Raw genomic sequence first — 18,205 nt, forward strand, 5'->3', positions numbered from 1 at the left:
GCAAAAAAAATCCTCCACGCTCTCATCTATGAACAAGTCTTCAATGGACTCACAATGCATGTTTTTCAAATGTGGGAGGAAACATGATGACATGCAAACTATACAGAAGGGAAATTGGAAGCAACTCATGAAAGTGATATTAAATTGCACAAATACACATGTTTTTTTTTGTTGTTAGACAGCATTGGGTTGCACAATAACAATCCTTTAGAATAATGACAAATATATCCATAAGGTATATTAATCTTTTTTTTTTCATTCATTCACTGAAGCATCTTACAGTATTTTGCATCATTTCCAACCAGAAGCTACCCAAACAAACACCATTTGGCCGAAGGTATGAATAATTTTGGGCTTAACTGCACATTCTTCTCTATGCCCTGACAACGAGTCACACACTACAGTGAGAGAGTTTAGGAACAGAATAATGCATTATGGATAATATTCCTCCTTGCCCTGAGGGTTATATTTTGCATTACATGAAAATACCATCCTTATCTTGTTCCAACATTATAGAAAATGAGAGGACAATTCTGTGTTCAGAGTTGGTTGCTTTTATTGCACCTTTGGACCTCAGTGGAACGTTCCAAGAAGGAGATTAAATCACTAGGTAGAGGTGTATGATCATCATGCAAATACAAATTTATAGGGCGAGGACTTTTGCGTATGGGTAGCGTAATTCCATCTGTGCTTCCCGCTGCAGCTTTAGATAAAAAAATGAAATGGGGGGAAAAAAAAGAAAAACAGAGAGCGTATTCAGAGGGGGAACTCCCTCAGAGGCAGTCAGCCATCCACTGGAAAAAAGGTCAGCCATTTATTGGTAAAGCATGGAAAAATGCAGCACAGTAAGAGGATTAGACATGCCACCTTGCACTCGAAAATAAAGTAGGCGAGTCACTAAGTGATTTAATCCTTTCATTGATTCAGCTCATGTTGCGCAAAGTGTGACTCCATAGCAGACATGAATCAGCATTTCACCTAGACTGACGCAGTGGAAAACCCAAAAGACAACAATACAATTTGTTTTTGTTCGTCATCTTGTGGCACCAAATGTCATTGTGTTGTTTACGCGCGCGTAATCTCTGTATCGCTTCACTATAGCCTCATTTCAACAACAAAATCTGAGTCACCTTCTTTCTGTTTGATTATTTATACATTTCTCACAACCACCTAAGGGAAAACTCGGCGTATTTAATGTGATAATATCTGTAAAACTTAGTGCTGATCCTGATAAAAGTTTGGATTAAGTAGAGCAGAACTTTGCAGGCGGAAATTGGTCTGAAAAGCTGCAGCTGCCACAGAAATGCAGACTAATGTGCTGGTTCATTTTGCTCTTGATTATAATTACCTCCACCAAGGACATTATATTTTCATCAAAGTTTGTTTGTTAGCTGTAGGACTAAACACAAGGTACCTCTGTAATTTTAATGACAGTGGAATGAGCCAAAACAAGAACCCTTAAAGTTTTGGTATACCATTGTGAGTTTTGTCAACACTCGACTTAGTTCCTCAGAGTTTAATGCATATATTCATGAATATTAATGACAAAATGTGTATGATGCTGTAGAACGGGGGTCTTCAATCCTGTTCCTCGAGGGCCGACGTCTTGCCCGTTTTCTATCGCTCTCTGCTTCAACACACACCTGATTCAAATGATCAAGATTGTTATCCAGCTTCCGCAGATCTTGCCGATTATCTGACAATTTAAATCAGGTGCGTTGCAGCAGGGAGCAATGGAAAAAAGACAGAACACCGGCACTCAAGGAACAGGATTGAAGAAACCTGCTGTAGAATTTGATGCTGAAATTAGGATGGTGCAGCCTTGCTGTTTATATATCAAGAAATTAAGATAATAGGAAAAAACAGAAAAGAAGAAGTTGTAAAAAAAAGACTAGTTACATCTTATTTTGTTTTTTGTTTGCCTCTAAGTCTTGTCTTAAAATACATGGAACCCCGTATTCGTTCAACTTTTATAGTCACACATACAGTAAGCAAACAATGTGTACTGGTAATAAATATATGTGTGTATACATATATATATATATATATATATATATATATAATTGTTCATTTAATCTTTATTTAACCAGGAAATATCCCATTAAAATTAAAAACCTCTTTTTGAAGGGAGTTCTGGCTAAGAGGCAGCAACAAACACAGCTATGTATTGAACATGGAATTTTACAAACACATTATGAAAAATGAGTATGTATTGTGGAATTTGTCATAAAAACTGTTTGCATTTGTCATAAAAACTGTTTGCATTTAAAAGTATTTAAGAAAATTAAATCAGTTAGCTTCTACCCGTTTTATAGCATATTCCATGCATGTGGAGCAGAGGAAACAAAAGCTCTTTTACACAACTCCGTATGAGCATAGGGGACCAAAAGCAACAAATAATCTTGTCCGAAGAGAATAGGATTCAGCATTTTTCAGAGTAATTAAGACACAAATAATAAAGGTGGAAATCCCAATATGCCTTGTAAATAAAAGCGTACCAGTGCATAGATATAAATGCTGCAGGAACAAGACACTTTTTTTTTACATGAAAAATAAAATACAGCTTGTTTTGGAAATAAAAACTCAGTTTTAGCCCCAGCTTCTTCAGAATTTATACATCTGGATTTCATTGCTTTCGAGAGTGGACACTGTGGGAATCATTTGAGGCAAGTTTTTTACAGTTTCTTAGGCCTACACATCCCTACAAGTTTGACACATTTTTACAAATTACTTATGAGATGGATAAATGAACATTAAACATCACTTTTAACTTCAGAGAAGACTCTTGATGGCACATGAAAGCCGACGAGGGAGGGAGATGGAAGAGCAGAGGTTATTGTTTGGAAGAGTAATCTGCTTTTTTCGTTCTTTGCTACGAGTTCTTAGATTCTCCGGTGATTGATTCTTTATCAAACTATCTTGATAGTCACTGGACCGCGTCGAACAAAAAAGAGGAAAATAGCGAACTAGAAAATGTGGGTCCTAATGTGAGGCGTCATCCTGCTGTTTTCTCCACATATTATCCTCTCCTAGTTTGCCCATCTCTCTTTCCATCACGCATGTGTAATGAAAGCAAAGAGAACACAAGGCCTGCTAACTTACACCTTTTCCAGGACAGGATATCTTGTGGGAGAGCATTAAATATTAACTCTCGAAAGCCTCCAGTGCAAAGCTTGGCTCTGTCCGGATAAATGTGCACGGGCGGGAACGTTGCTGTGTGTTTGTCATTTGTTATCAGCGTTGGCAAGAGATCTAACTGCAGTTTATGCGAACAGGAAGCGAGGCAGGCTTTCCCCCCGTCTGAAGAGGTCATCATCAAGAGCTAATTAGCTCGCTAACTAGCTAGCTAAGTAACACAAGACACGGTGACATAAAACAATCAATGACTGTGAATTGTGAACTTGTGAGGCAGCATGATAGCCTACTGCTTATGTATCCGCCTCACTATTCTGAGGTTTGGGGTTCGAATCTTGACACAGGCCCGGTTGTGTGAAATTTGTTTGTTCTCCCCGTGCTTGTGTGGGTTTTCTTACACAGTCCTCCTCCCCACTTCCCAAAAACTTGCATGATATTTTAAATGAAGTCTCTAAATTGTCCATAAATGTGAATTTGAACATGAACGTTAGTCTGTATGTGCTCTGCGATTGTTTGGAACCCAGTCCAGGGTGAACACTGCATTTGCAAAGTCAGCACGAATAGGCTCCAGAACCACCTTGAACCTAATTGACCTCCAAGCACTACAGGAAATGGATGGATGGATGAAGTTGTGGAAGATGGAGTACTACAGATACACAAGTTAAGGGGGGTCAAAATGTTTTTGTGTGTGTGTGCTGAGGTTTCAAATAGAAAAATCAAGCCATTTTCTCTCTGTGTACCCCAAATGTGTGAAACCAAAGAATGGATGCTACTTCATCTAGCAACTTTCTCAGGCCTACACATCAGTATGTTTGAGCCACAAAAATATATACACTAAAGCCTGACAATAACTGGAATATATCTTACCGGGTCATCGCAGGGCTTTCCACGCTACGATGAGAGACGCTAGCCACCAGCTAACTCGCGAAATAATAGATTTCCGGGGGGCTCCTAACAACTGGCGAAAAGTCAGTAACCACTGATGCGAACGTAGGCACTCAAGTTTTAGTGAAATGCTGTCCACAATTCAGTGCTACTGAGTTCTTAGTTCATTCACATTTTCCCCAATTATCTTCAAACATGTATGGTGTAGTAGAGCTCGGACTTGCACCCAAGATCCACATTTACAATTCGTTTACTGTTGAAGTTGCAAATCCCAAATCAACTTGAATGGGTTAGTAATTGTACTTGTAAGTTATGCCAAAAAACATGTCATAGTCCAAAAAAAGAAAAATCTAATTTGACCATAGTGGTAAATCTTAAATAGAGTGAACTTATTAAGCACTTTATCTTCACCCTAAGTTGTCCGAAGCACTTTTCCAAGACTCGTATTCACAGTTTTTGAAAACATATCGAAGTGTACCAATATTTTTTGCATCCGATGCGCTAACACAGCTGCATCAACCTATGGAAAGGTGTTCCTTTTTACTTTAAAAAAATTATTTTAATCTCCAGCATCCCTCGCCCCACACTGGCCAACAGCAGGACCCAGGGTGTTTTTTTTTTTTCATTTTTGGTCAAGTTTTAAATCCATCACTGTTCTGTCATACTAGCTAGCTAGTGCTTAACTAACACGGGGGGGTTTGTCTCTCCAGTCCAACGTCCAAATATGCAAATTCAGTTCGTGCCAGGATGGCGTCAGAGGGGAACACCAAAGTAACAACAAAGGCATTGATACATTGCCTACGTGGGCTTTGTTGACTGATTGCTTCACAGTTTTGAGATAATGCTCATTAGATAACTAAACATTCCCACATTGCGACATTTTTGGGCGTCGCTCTCAAAGAGCACCCGTCACACGATGCTGTGGACCCCCACTTATGTATTTCTTTGTACATCATTCCTGTGAAACTAGTACACGTGACAATATGCTTTGATTCATTCCCACTCAAATCTGAAAATTCATATTCACCATTTGTTTTTAATGGCCAATTTGCATCTCAATTTGAGTCACCACCCATTCATGCACAACCCTGGTAGTATTTAGAAACAAATCTCTAAAATCACTCAGGAATTTAAGGTGTGATACGCCTCATAGCAACAACAGCAATGTCAGCGCATCAAAAGTGAGCATTATCATCTCAGCATCAGCGTTTGTATTGGAGTGAGTGGTGAGTGAAAAGCTATTGCCTCATTTACATAGACACCTACACTCACACACAGGTGCTATTGCATCACTGAGAAAATTCACAACTAAGGCAAAGTGCGGCGTGTGTGCCTCATTCCTACTTTTTCGTAAGATTTGACAGCAAGATGCATCTCTATCTGCATCTCGCTGGTGTCTTCACATCTCTATCACGTCTCCTACGAGCATGGGCGAACAAAGCGGGCGGGGATGGAAAAGGTGAATGTTCAGGTGTTTTGTTGCTCGTCACGCTCGGTCTGTTCTCTGCACACAACACGCCTCTGTTCAGTTTCGCCGCTGTCGTTTGCATTCAGCGTGATTCATTAGCTTGGCGGCCTGCTCCGTGCGTTCAGCTTGATTAGACCCGATGTGATGAGCGAGCGTTCCACTGCACAGCCCGTATTAGAGGAGGGGGCGCTCGGCTGTTTGTTGTTGTTGTTTCTCCCTTAAAAATACTGCATTCCTTTGGGACTGTCAGGCTTTGAACTTTCACAACGGCACATATTAACCACAGTGATGACTCCGAGTCTGGCCTGTCACCTTTCGGGGGGATGTTAATGTGTCACATTGACTTGTTTTACTCCCTCAGGTGTGATTATTCAGTGGCTGGAGAGCGACCTCGAATGAGTCAAATGTGAGCCTTTTCATCCATCACTCTTTTCTCTTGGGAGCCAAAACGAGCTATTTTCAGGGAATGTCCTGCATGAGTTTAAATGCTGTCCTGGCCCTTTAATGGCTTTTTAAATTCCCTAAGTCTGTTTTCACTTCCGTAAGGTTTCCCCTGCTTTAAGGCCCACACCTTGCAAAGGACAAGGTGTGTATCCGAGGATTCACCTGTCAAGATTAATTAAAGTGTATGAGTGTTTATGAGTGGAAATAATCCCGCCCATCTCTGCCCTGGGACGCAGCCATTCCCATTGACCTTGTACTGGATTTCACACTCAAGACTGAAGACAGAACTAATGGGCGTGGCATACATTTCCACAGCAACCTGCTTAACCTCTGGCACCGTGACCGAACCCTATTGTGCTCAGCAGATTAGATCATAACAAGATGACTCAAAGGTCTACTCACTCTCTTGGGAACAATTGGAAATAATACTGCTACCACTCTGGCAGGTTTTTCCAAACTATTTCAGCTAAGACGCAAATCAGAAATGTGGTTCCTCCGAGATCCATACAGTAGATCATGTATTGTCATAATATACATCACACGAGAGGGAGTGATGTTATACTATATCATCGCAGCTGTGATTTGGTTGTACAGCAGGCACAAGGTCGCAGTACAACACTTCTAACAAACGCCATTCAATAGTTAACTGTAATAAGCGAAAACATATGACTTTCTATTTATTTAATGATTTGGCTCCACCGACATAAATTGTTCATACAGTGGCGTTAGCCGCCGACGTAGCCGTTAGCACCATATGCTGCGTCAGCATTAAGAGTGACAAAAATATGAAAGAGTTGGCTGACTATATGTCAAGTAACATTATGCTGTTCCATCATTTAGTGGGCACTTCACAACGAGCAAAAGTTACACAAAGAAATATAGAAAAGCAAACTTAAACCAATTCATGGGACAACTGTGCAATCATTAGCTATGTTAGCATGTTTGTCAAGTCTAGCACAAAGCACGGTCTAACTCTGCGCATGGGTGGGTGTATTTTTCTTATGGTGTATTGGCATAGCCCCTTTAGAAACAGGCGTTTGCACCACTTTAGGAGTGAACACAGCCAACTTGCTTCTTGGTCTCTCATTCCTTTTAAATTCAGCGCTGGAGAAGCGCATAGTCTCCATGGTAGATGCATGAATTGACCCGCTGGAGTTCATGCCGGAGATTTAAGTACGTTTATAAGCAACTGCAAAAAGATATCCACTTGCTGGATGGATGATGTAAAGTTGGCTGCTGTGAAGCGGTCACTTGGAGACGGCCTTCCACTCTCATCGTGCATCCATGTTTGACAAGTGACCATAGCTGTGCCGCGGTGCACGTCAGCCCCTCTGCCCCATCGACCCTCCTTTCACGCGCCACTGTCTGAGCACTTTATAAATGCTTCTTTCGGGTGACCTGGTAAAGTAATGGCAACGATTTCTGTCAGAGGATTCCAGTGAAATATTGAAACATTATGCAGCATGTTTGAATACAAATCATTAAGTAACCCCATTTTCCTCCTCGCTCGCCGTCTCCGTCCTTGAGTGTTTTTCTCTGCCGAGGAGCAAAAATACAGTATACGTGTAGGTGCCCAAGAGACAACATTAGCTTTGGCCGTATTTCCTTTGAAATCCGACATTGGATTTGATCAATGCTTTGGAGAGAGGACTTAAATAGGTCATGAACTGATAAATGACTTTTTTTAGATGCCACCTCAAAAGAGATTGATCGACACAAGTGCAGTTCAAAGCGTAGAATGTAGTTCGCCATATGTTACATCTTCTTCTCGTGACATTGTGTAACTTTGTAGTTGAAATGCGTGCCATTGGGCAGTTAATTATCAGACATGAAGCACAACGGGGCTCAACCGTGCTTGTTTGTTTTGTGTTGGTGATAAATTTGGCTTTCCAAATGGAGGCTTATAGAGCCTTGATGGTTCAAGGTTTTGAGAAGGACAAGCTGAACACAACACAGATGGCAGGTAACAGCTGAGTTGCTCTATTTTTTTAACCAGTTTTTAATTATTATAGACACACTAGACATTATCAAACATTGTTGCTTTCACACTGATTTTTGGAATCACAGTTAGTCCAAAGATATTCAGTTTGTAGTGCCCGGCATGTATTTCAGTGCAGACGTTTCATCTGATCTGTCAAACTGACAGATACAAAATACTCATCGGATTTTTAAAAGCAACAAAGACTTCATGAGGTGAAAATAACTTGGAACGCCATCTTTATGAATAAAGCAACAGACGCGAACCCTTAAAAACATTTATTGTACTGTCATGTTATGAATTTGTAATAAGGGGCAGCTTTATTTAAAGTACTAATTTAGTAGCATTATTTATTTGCGGCGAAACAGTATAACAAACAAATATATCACCCGTACAGGATTGTTTAATATTACCGTTACAATATGCATTTGTACAAATAAAAACAAACACACACTTAATTCTATGTCAGAAATACCTTCATTCCGAGGTAACCTTGACATGTAGTACATGAACTTAAAGTTTAGAATTTGAAAGGGCCTCGGTTATGATACGAAGGGTTCTATGTCCAAAGAACCAATTGCGGCCCCTACCAGGGTCATGTTACCTTCATTTCCTAGTGATAAATATCGGTCGAATCTGTTAGAAATGTGAAATTTCATAACACAGATGCGCTGTTTAGCGTCATCCACCAATACATTAACCAACAAAGATTAAGAAGGGTCTTTTTTTTTTTTAAAAGAGCAGTTTGTGAAACCAGGACTTTTATCATGTGAATGACCGTGAGATCGTGCAAACTCTCTGAACCTCCGAACTCTGAGGCAAATTTGCTAACTGCGGTGCCACCATGCCGCTCCTATGTAGTATAATCTCATTGTATTAAGGACCAAAGTGGTGGACCAACAGTGTCCTAGATTGACTAACTGTAATAAACCCGTCTTCTTTCTCAGTTGATTTGGTTGTGTGTGTTTACTTCCAGATCCTGGCCATTATCTCCATCCTCTTCATCGTGCTGTCCACCATCGCCTTGTCTCTGAACACGCTGCCAGAGCTGCAGGACACTGACGAGTTTGGTCAACCCACAGACAACCCGCAGCTGGCCCACGTGGAGGCCATCTGCATCGCCTGGTTCACCATGGAGTACCTGCTGCGCTTCCTCTCCTCCCCCAACAAATGGAAGTTCTTCAAGGGCCCCCTGAACGTCATCGACCTGCTGGCCATCCTGCCCTACTACGTCACCATCTTCCTGACGGAATCCAACAAGAGCGTGCTGCAGTTCCAGAACGTCCGACGCGTGGTGCAGATCTTCCGGATCATGCGCATCCTGCGTATTTTGAAGCTGGCTCGGCACTCCACGGGTCTTCAGTCGCTGGGCTTCACCCTCCGCAGGAGCTACAATGAGCTGGGCCTGCTTATCCTTTTCCTGGCCATGGGTATCATGATCTTCTCCAGTCTCGTCTTCTTTGCCGAGAAGGATGAAGAGGACACCAAGTTCAAAAGCATCCCGGCCTCCTTCTGGTGGGCTACCATTACAATGACCACAGTGGGGTATGGTGATATTTATCCCAAAACGCTTCTGGGAAAGATAGTAGGGGGGTTGTGCTGCATCGCAGGCGTGTTGGTGATTGCCCTGCCGATCCCCATCATTGTGAATAACTTCTCAGAGTTTTACAAAGAGCAAAAGAGGCAGGAAAAAGCCATCAAAAGGAGGGAGGCCCTGGAGAGGGCAAAGAGAAATGGCAGCATTATCTCCATGAACATGAAGGACGCCTTTGGCCGCAGCGTAGAGCTCATGGACATCATGGTGGAAAAAAAGGATGACAAAGCAGGAAAGAAGGTTCAAGTGAATCACGTATCTCACAGCCCGCAGAAGGCGAAACCCCACGTCAAGTCGGAAACGAGTCCCGGCAGCGCCAAGCGCAGCCTGGAATCGGCTCAGCGGGAGCACGCGAAGCCTTTCGGAAGCCCGCAGCATCTCAGTGCTCAGACTCTGGAGGAGATGTACGACAACATGGCCAAGACTCAGTCCCAACCCGACCTCAACAGCAAGGAAAAGGTGCCGCTGTGTAAAGCCAGGAGGCACAGAGCGGAATTTGAGATGGGAGCCGTAACGGACGTGAGGAGCATGTCCAGCATCGACAGCTTCATCAGCTGCGCCGCCGACTTCCCCGAGAGCTCCCGTGGCAACGTTCCCGGCAGGGTCAGCACAAACCCGAGCCTGGAACCCACCTTGGAGAATGAGAACGAAGGCAGTGCCACGCCCCTGACAGGAAGGGGCCCCAAGGATCTGCATTGCAGCAATCCGCACAAGGGCCCCTCGGTCAGGGTGAGTTTCAGAGGAGGGCGCCTCTCCGATGGCTCCTCAGCCCAGAGCCCGGAGTTGTCCGTCTACACTACTGCGAGCAGCAGGACGCCCAGCAAGAGTCCGGAGAACTTACCTCCACACATCTTCACATTCCACGACGCTTCCATCCACAAGTTCATCGACGCCGACACGGACGAGGAGGAGCACCTGCACGACGCGGCGCTCGTCAGCCCGGCGCAGAGACTCCTGGACAGGGCCAGTCCCAGATTTGGCCGTCAGGGGGCCAACCACATGGAGGGCTTCCAGGGGAAGCTGGGCGGTAATAGCACATGGATGCGAGACGGGCAGGAGAACCACACGGCTGAAGTACGGCCACTTCAGGGAGACAAGAGTCATTCAAAAACGTAAACTTGACACCAGTGAGTGCACACAGAAACCAGACAATGGAGAAGCACAGTGAACTCTGATTTAAAAGAAAGGAAAAAAAATGTGACTGACATTTCAAAGATGTGAAGGAGTAGTCGAAAGATAGAGCACAACATATCCCACGGAAAGACTTGTGGATGATAGGAATGTTGTTTATGTTCCGCTTACTTCTATATTTATTCGTTTAGCTCAAACCCACCCGCGTTTGTACGAGAATTTAGTAGGATTTTGTACGAAAAGTAATGCGCTGGAATTAGTAGCAGACTGACAATTTTAGGGATTACTTTAAAGATGTAGTTTTATTTCATTACAGTGGTTTCTTCGATTACAGTTAACCAGGCTTCCAATTTTTGGGCCCTTCATTTGCAAGCAAAAAGTCCAAATACGAGCACTAGATGACGAAAAACTCAACTCAACTCACTTCATAACAAGCCAACTGTGTATTGCCACTGCCAGTCGAAGTTGTCAAATTAAACTTAAAACAAAGAGATTTACAAGTTGGGGATTTGAAACAACCACCTGACTTTGCCTTAATGCCAACACACAATGCAAAACTCTTTAGGCGAGTTAACGAATATCATTGACAGTCACAAAGTTATAACATTTAAGCAGCGGATATTTGACCACAAAAGGTGAAACAACAGGCATATATTCTTTATCCCCTGCAAAAAACCCCACTATTATTACTAAAGCTTATTGTGTCATGTGTGAAACTTTTCTCTATGTGTTATCTTCATCTGCACTATACTGCCCCCTGTTGACCAAGTCACACACACATACCAGAAGGAGCTGGAACAGATGGCATTAAGCACTTCATGTTAGGAGTCTGGTTACGAAATTCATTGAACTTGTAAGTCAAGGAACCACTGTATTTGATGACATTAATATACATGGTGTTTTATTTATGGAATATGTTATTATATATGATTTTTAAACTGTGTGTTAGGCAGAAAATGCATACTAAAGCTCAAATAGAACAGCGCATAACGTTTTCTACCACTTTTTCCACTAAATTCTCCCGAGAACGTGCTCAAAGCCAAGGAATGGCCGTTTGAACATTTTTACTTTGTCGTTTCAGCCCAGATCTTTATCTAGCAGGTTAATTGAAAGACTTTCATAAACCCTTTTTTCTGAAATTCCAGGACATCACTTTAAAATATAAAATAGCAAGCCTGACGGCATCGAAACTTGACATCTTCAGATGAGTCAGCTGTCCAATGGTAAGGATGTACAGTGAAGGCCAAATTTATTTAATAAACTTGTCAAGTTTTGAGATGAAGTAAATCTAAGTCCCTATTGGGTTTTTTTTTGGGGGGGGGGGGGTGACGCAATATGTTGTGTTTGGGATGTTGAATTTAAAAAATACTTGCCCTTTTCCTTATTCATTTTAGATTTTTATATTTGTCAAAACACATATCAAATGTTCTCATTGATTAGAAAGCTCCGGATTGTGCTAAAATGTTTGCAAAAAATTGCTTCCTCAAAATATGAATAAGTTTCAAAGTTGCTGATTATTTTCATGAATATCTCCAACATGACCACCTTTACAGCCCTTTGTCACTCCCTTGTGTCATTTACCATCAGAAGTTTCACATTCATCAAATAAATTTGAATGTTATCAGAAAAAAAAAATTCTCAAAAGTATTACCGTACACATTTGGGGAGTGACTGTGTATATTTTGACATGCTTATCATTGGACAGTGAGCCAGATTTCTACTGTAGGGGGAATATTACCAAGATGATGATATAGAAATGTTTAATTGTGGCATTACCTCGTCCAAATGTATAATTTGTCACTGTTAGCCTCCTTCCTCAAAACTGGCCTTAGTTGATGTTGTCCAGAGTTTGGTGTCTGTATGAGTTGAACAGATGCAACACAAATGAGTGTGTGCAATAATTATCTTTCATAAACAATGTAACTATTGTTATGTCTGTTCTGTCTCTTAAGTGATCTAAAGATCACATGTGGAGCGTTTCTGTCCGTTTGTGATCGTACTTGTTTTGCATATGGAGGAAAACGTATTCCCGAAAGATGGCACCTTAATGTGAAAAAAAGAAAATTAATTTACTCTTGTTTTATTCTTTAAGTTACATGTCAGCGTATGGTGCCGATGGGTGTTGAATAGCGTTCGTGTCACGTCCACTGTGCGTGTTCACGCGCGTACTCACTTTTATCACTTTTTAGCTGGATAGGCGATGCTGAAATTGTGTTGTAGGGATATTGTAGAATGTATTACTTCAAAAAGTAGGATATTCCATACAATACCTGTTTATTGTACAAGGAAAAGAACATAATTTATATTTTTAAGAGATTTTATAAAAACAAAATGGACTCTTAGATATACTGTCCTAACCTCATAGTTGTGCATTTCGGTGTATGAAATGCATTATTTTGGAGTTGCATTTATTAGACGATACTAAGCAGTAGATACATATGTAAGGTTTGCTTATGCCTCCTTGCGTCAACGTCTCTCCCTTTATCCTTTGTGCAATATGAAGAACCAAAGACAACTCCTCCCTGATAGCTCATGAAGGTGATGAATTTGTCTGCAACATACAGTAGAATAAATGTATGACTTACTTCAGGGAGCTCATTTATTTGGTGCAAAGCAGTGGAATGAATATATTAGAGGACACCGCACTTGAATTTTATGACCGTCCACTTATTTACAGTATGGTTCTTGACATCCAAACAAGAAGCTTACATGCTGTGCGTTACAGAGAAACACCATGTGCTTACATGCTGTGTCTGTAGTCCAAACTAATAGGTGTTTTTTTTTTTATATATATGTACGCCTGAATGCAAACATAATGACTTTGATCATCCGAGCATGATTTTTATCACTGTAAACATCTAATCCCGGCATGCTTTGAAGCATCGATTTTGGAGGTCATGATCAAAGATGGCAAAATAGTACAGTATTCCTGTGCCTTGGCAAACAGACAAAAGGAAAGGATCCTCATGTTGTCACACTGATGTCATTCAACATCTGTCACATACTGTACTTAGTCTGTGACATGGCAAGCCACCATATTTGCTAACTTAGGCCAAAATAGATGAGGGGCCATCAGGGGCATAATTCCCGATTACCTCATACATTGATTTTAGCCCAGTCAGTAATAATTATTATCATTTAACAATAGTATACCGCATAAATACACTGAAAGTAAATGGCATGTCCTTATTATAAAAAGAATTAATAATGATCAAAATGTTCGGATATGGGATTTCCAGTTATTTCAATGAGTAGCCTTGATTAGCATGTTAACATTTTCACAGTAAAATGAAAGTGGCTCCAATCGCAAACAGGTGCAAATATCCTCGGTAAAGTAGGCACTCACAGTTTCCATGGTGACTTGATGGCTCACTTTTGATGCGAGCAGGGGTCTAATTTGTAGTGACGAAGTTCTTCAACAACACCAAACAAAAATACCAGAAAAAGAATATACATACAGTCTATAAATAATGATGGATACACCAGTTTATTATACCTTCTGCAATCAAATGGAAGTCCATTTAAAGACCCTGTAAAGTGAAAATAAATACCTTAACACACCACAGAGAAGAGTCTTGTTAACAACATGCCTAATTTCAATGATTTGGAAAAAAATATAGGAAATATGGGGGGGAAAGTATATAAAATGTAGCTTCAAAATTGCCGTTCTCTCTGTGCTGAGATGCTGTGGGGACGTCTGTTGAATGTGCTGAAACCACGCCTCACTCAAATGTCAGATGTCAAACACCACTACTACGACTTGGAAAAATGCATGCTACTTTGTCTAGCATCTTATGCCGACACACAAACAAGTACATGTTTGGGACGTGAAAAGAAAAAGGAAAAAGCCTCCGGCAGATGGAATATATCCAGCCGGGTCGTTGCAGGGCTTTTCCACGCTGCGACAATGAGGCGCTCTAAAACAGCCACACCAGAGCGAAGCCCCTGTAACACACTCTGGCTGTCAAAGCTGCGCCCGCTCACCGCTCTGGTCCACAAGCTGGCGGTCAAGTCAGACTTTTGTTTGATTTTTTTATTTCACCTTCCGCAATCTGATGGGTGACGTGCGCACTCACAACCAACAACCGCTGATGTCAATGAAGGAGCACAAGTTATAGTGGGGGAGAAGTGCGTCATTGAACCCCCAAATAAATCAGAAAAACTGTTTAACCACAATTAAGTACCTCATACTGTAGTTCTCAGTGTTGGCACAATCGTTTAACAAATTAGCAATTTAGAAACAAATCTCTGAATTCACTTTACAGGGTCTTTAATGATTCTGCCTGTCACTCTACATCACTGGCTTAGCTAGATGAACAAAGGTGCATTGCCTCTAGTAAATAAATATAATTTCGGGCCGATTAAGTTAAATTGGATAGCACATCTGTTGGTCTCTCACTGCAGTTTTTTTTTTTTTGCTAACTCCAAATCAGATAATTATCTTAAGTAACAAACCAAAATGGCCACCGCATATTCATTCACACGCTCTAAATATGTACCTCGTTGCGTAGAGGCACTGAAGGTGAAATGGGAATGGGACTGGAGCAAGCAGAGCTGTCAGCCTGATTACGACTGACATTGGTGATGAGTGCAGCGCAGTCTTCCTTGAATCATGAGGACATTGCTTGCACTTCTCGTGCTCTTTTGGAAACAAAGACAGGGGCCAACGTACTGTCAGTGTGAAGTATAGCTCAATAATACGCACAGCACTCATGCACTCTATTTTTCATTATCAAAACCCGCTCGGGTCTCTTGTGCGGAATGACGATGCAAAAATTGCCTCTGGGTTAGACATTCTTTGTGAGGATGTGTGATCGTTCTATAAATATCATAGCAGGCATGCAACTGGACGGTCTGGGACAGCAGGGGATGCTCGGTTACACCAATGTCTTTGGACAAAGGGTGTCCTGGAGTTCCGCGGAACAAACTTTTTAATTCAGCGAGATATTCAACCTACTTGCAACTACACAAGCAGCCACTGGTGAGGGAGAGCTCGAGCAGCTCAACCGTCAACTTCAAATAGGAGAAAGCCGCACATAATGGGACACATCTCTTATTTACCGAGTGGAATGTATGGAACGTTTACATGACAACAATCTAGTATGTGTAGGCGATAGAGACCCAGTCTTGCCGTGACGCGTGAAAACAGCACATAACTGATGAAGGTCTATAATTGATGATAGATGCCACAAAATGGCGCCAAAGCACTCTTTTTTTTAATTAGACACGGCCCTCATATCAACGTCCTATAGTTCCTTGTGCACAAAAATGACACAAGGTGGCGCCAAAGCACTTTATATAAGAAAGGGCATTTCAGAAAGAACACAAAAAGAGTGAATAGGCGAGAATTTCTAGCAAATAACAGAGGACAGGTTCCCCAAAAATCCACAAAGTGAATTTTAGTAATGCATCATGAATAAGCAGGAGAACACTATTGCCTTTTGAAATGCAAACATAAGGATGACAACAGTATTCATATGATCCCGCAGGGAAAACAAGAGTGAATATGCATGTCAGGCCATAGTTGTCAATATTACTTGCTTGCTTGTCTTATCCATATTTTTCAAATAGACATATTTTTTTCTGTTACGTCCAATTTATAGTATACCCTATATTACATATTTTTTGAATTTATGTCAATTTAATTTAATTTAAATTATGTAAAATGAGTGAAGGTCAATTCATTCCAGGTTCAAACTTTCACCGTCATTAAACCTTAGACACTAGGTGATTTCTAACTGTCATACAAATCTAAAGAGAGGTTAACCTGCAATTGAATCATAAAACTAAATTGCAGTAAAACATATGTTAAAAACAACTAATGCAAATATCGAACGCCACTCCTAAAAAGTTATCAGGAAAAGGGCTTCTGAAGACTACAGATCAAGATAAAAATACATGGAAGGCTTCAGATGCCTCCATTAATGGGAGAATTCACATGAGTGTTTTGCTTTCAATTCTGCAAGTAGGCAGGGCCACAAAGTCTGAACAGTGATATACTGTAGCAGAGGATTACTGTAAAACTCAAATAAAGAAGTAGAAAAGTACTCACTCTTTGATCCATTAGAGCCATGAAGTGTTGAGCTAACAGGAAGATTTGCAAAGTGGTACTTCGGCATTATAAACTGCAAGCATGACTGGAATTTATATGTGTATGTATAAAAGAAACAAAGAAGCTCAACTGTTTGGAGTTTATCAATTCTCTAAAAAGGCATCACAAGGACAGTCACATGATGACGGTTTGAAAAGGTTTTTGATGCCTTTTGAGGCATATTAGCATATTTTTAAAAAAAAATCAGATAACTTTGGCACATTTGACTTTTGAGGTTCCACTGTTTAGTAAACTACCATTTTGTTGGTGAAGCTTTTGAAAGCAGTGTTGACATGCAAACTATTTTAGAACAGCTAAACTTTATTTGGGATCAATTAAGGTATTTTAAATAGTGGAATTTTTAAATATTTTAAATATGTGATGATTCCCATTTAACTTGCGTTTTAATGTGATTGATTCATCCTAAACACAGCCAGATTGTAGTTACAAGAAGGTGTGCACAATTTTGCAACCACATTATTTTTACTTCCCCTCTCGAAAACATTTCTTTCAATTGAATTGCGCAGGTTATAGGTTACATTTATGCAGGAAAACGTTTTGAAATGATTCATCTCGGTGTATTTTTTTTTAGATACCAAAAACCTGGCATTTGAACAGGGGTGTGTAGACTTTATATATGGACTGTATTCACATAGGGCCATATTTTTCTTCCTCATTCACTTCCTGTAGGAGTAATAAATAGGTGTCCCACTAGTTTGATCCACTCGGAGAGCAAGTGGTCAGAATGAAAAATTGTTGGTATGCCAAACACTGACGTTTCATTCATCTTCATCGCAGTCACACATGCTGCACATTGCCGAGAGACAAATTTGTGTGGACATAACAGCCTATAACAGCATAAGAGTTTCTTTTAAACAACACATAATCAACTTAAATGATTATTTCGTTTTTTATGGATTAACTTCCAGTGTAACTGCTCATTTTTATACGCTAATGTCCTGTTGTTTGATTGCTACTATATTCGATTCTTTAAATGTATTTTTGCTGCCTGAGAGCTAAAAGATTGTCGTTAGGTAACTTATTCTCAAAGCACAACGTGCCACACAAGAGGTTTAAGACAACTACAAGCACATGATTTAGTTGAACCATTACCACCCTTCTGCTTCAGGGAGGACATAACCTCTTCAAGCCCCTAATTGTGTCGATCTGTTCTGCCCCTTTTCCTGTCGGACAAAATGTTGTTGTTTTTTTTACAAACATTGTATCAGTTGACTTTGTAGAGTGTTATCTTTGACGTTCGGGTTTGACGCATGTAGCAACGTTTGACAAACTGACCTTGTAAATATAGTCTAGGATGTAGTCTTTAATGGTCTGATTGTGAGCAATTTTGAAGCAATTGTCTCTTTATATGACTGATTAATAAAGAAGATACTCCAGCCTGGGTCCCAGGAGCCTTACTCTATAACAAAAATGTATTTTCATTTAAAAATAAATAAATAATCAATGTATTGATTAAAA

At 40.7% G+C, this 18,205-nt stretch overlaps 1 protein-coding gene across 1 annotated transcript in view; it reads left to right on the forward strand.

Moving 5' to 3' along the window:
- LOC147142072 (potassium voltage-gated channel subfamily B member 1-like) overlaps positions 1-18,123 on the forward strand; it is a 50,917-nt gene extending 32,794 nt beyond the window's left edge. The window contains exon 3 of the mRNA XM_086039892.1: positions 8,887-18,123. Coding sequence (XP_085896018.1) covers positions 8,887-10,620 — 1,734 coding nt within the window. The 3' untranslated portion in view covers positions 10,621-18,123. The remainder of the gene's footprint in view (positions 1-8,886) is intronic.
- Positions 18,124-18,205: the final 82 nt, after the last annotated feature.

The sequence above is a fragment of the Filicampus tigris genome, chromosome 9 (genome assembly GCF_054856515.1).
Source record: "Filicampus tigris isolate MCC_2025a chromosome 9, RoL_Ftig_1.0, whole genome shotgun sequence".
Taxonomy (NCBI): Eukaryota; Metazoa; Chordata; class Actinopteri; order Syngnathiformes; family Syngnathidae; genus Filicampus; species Filicampus tigris.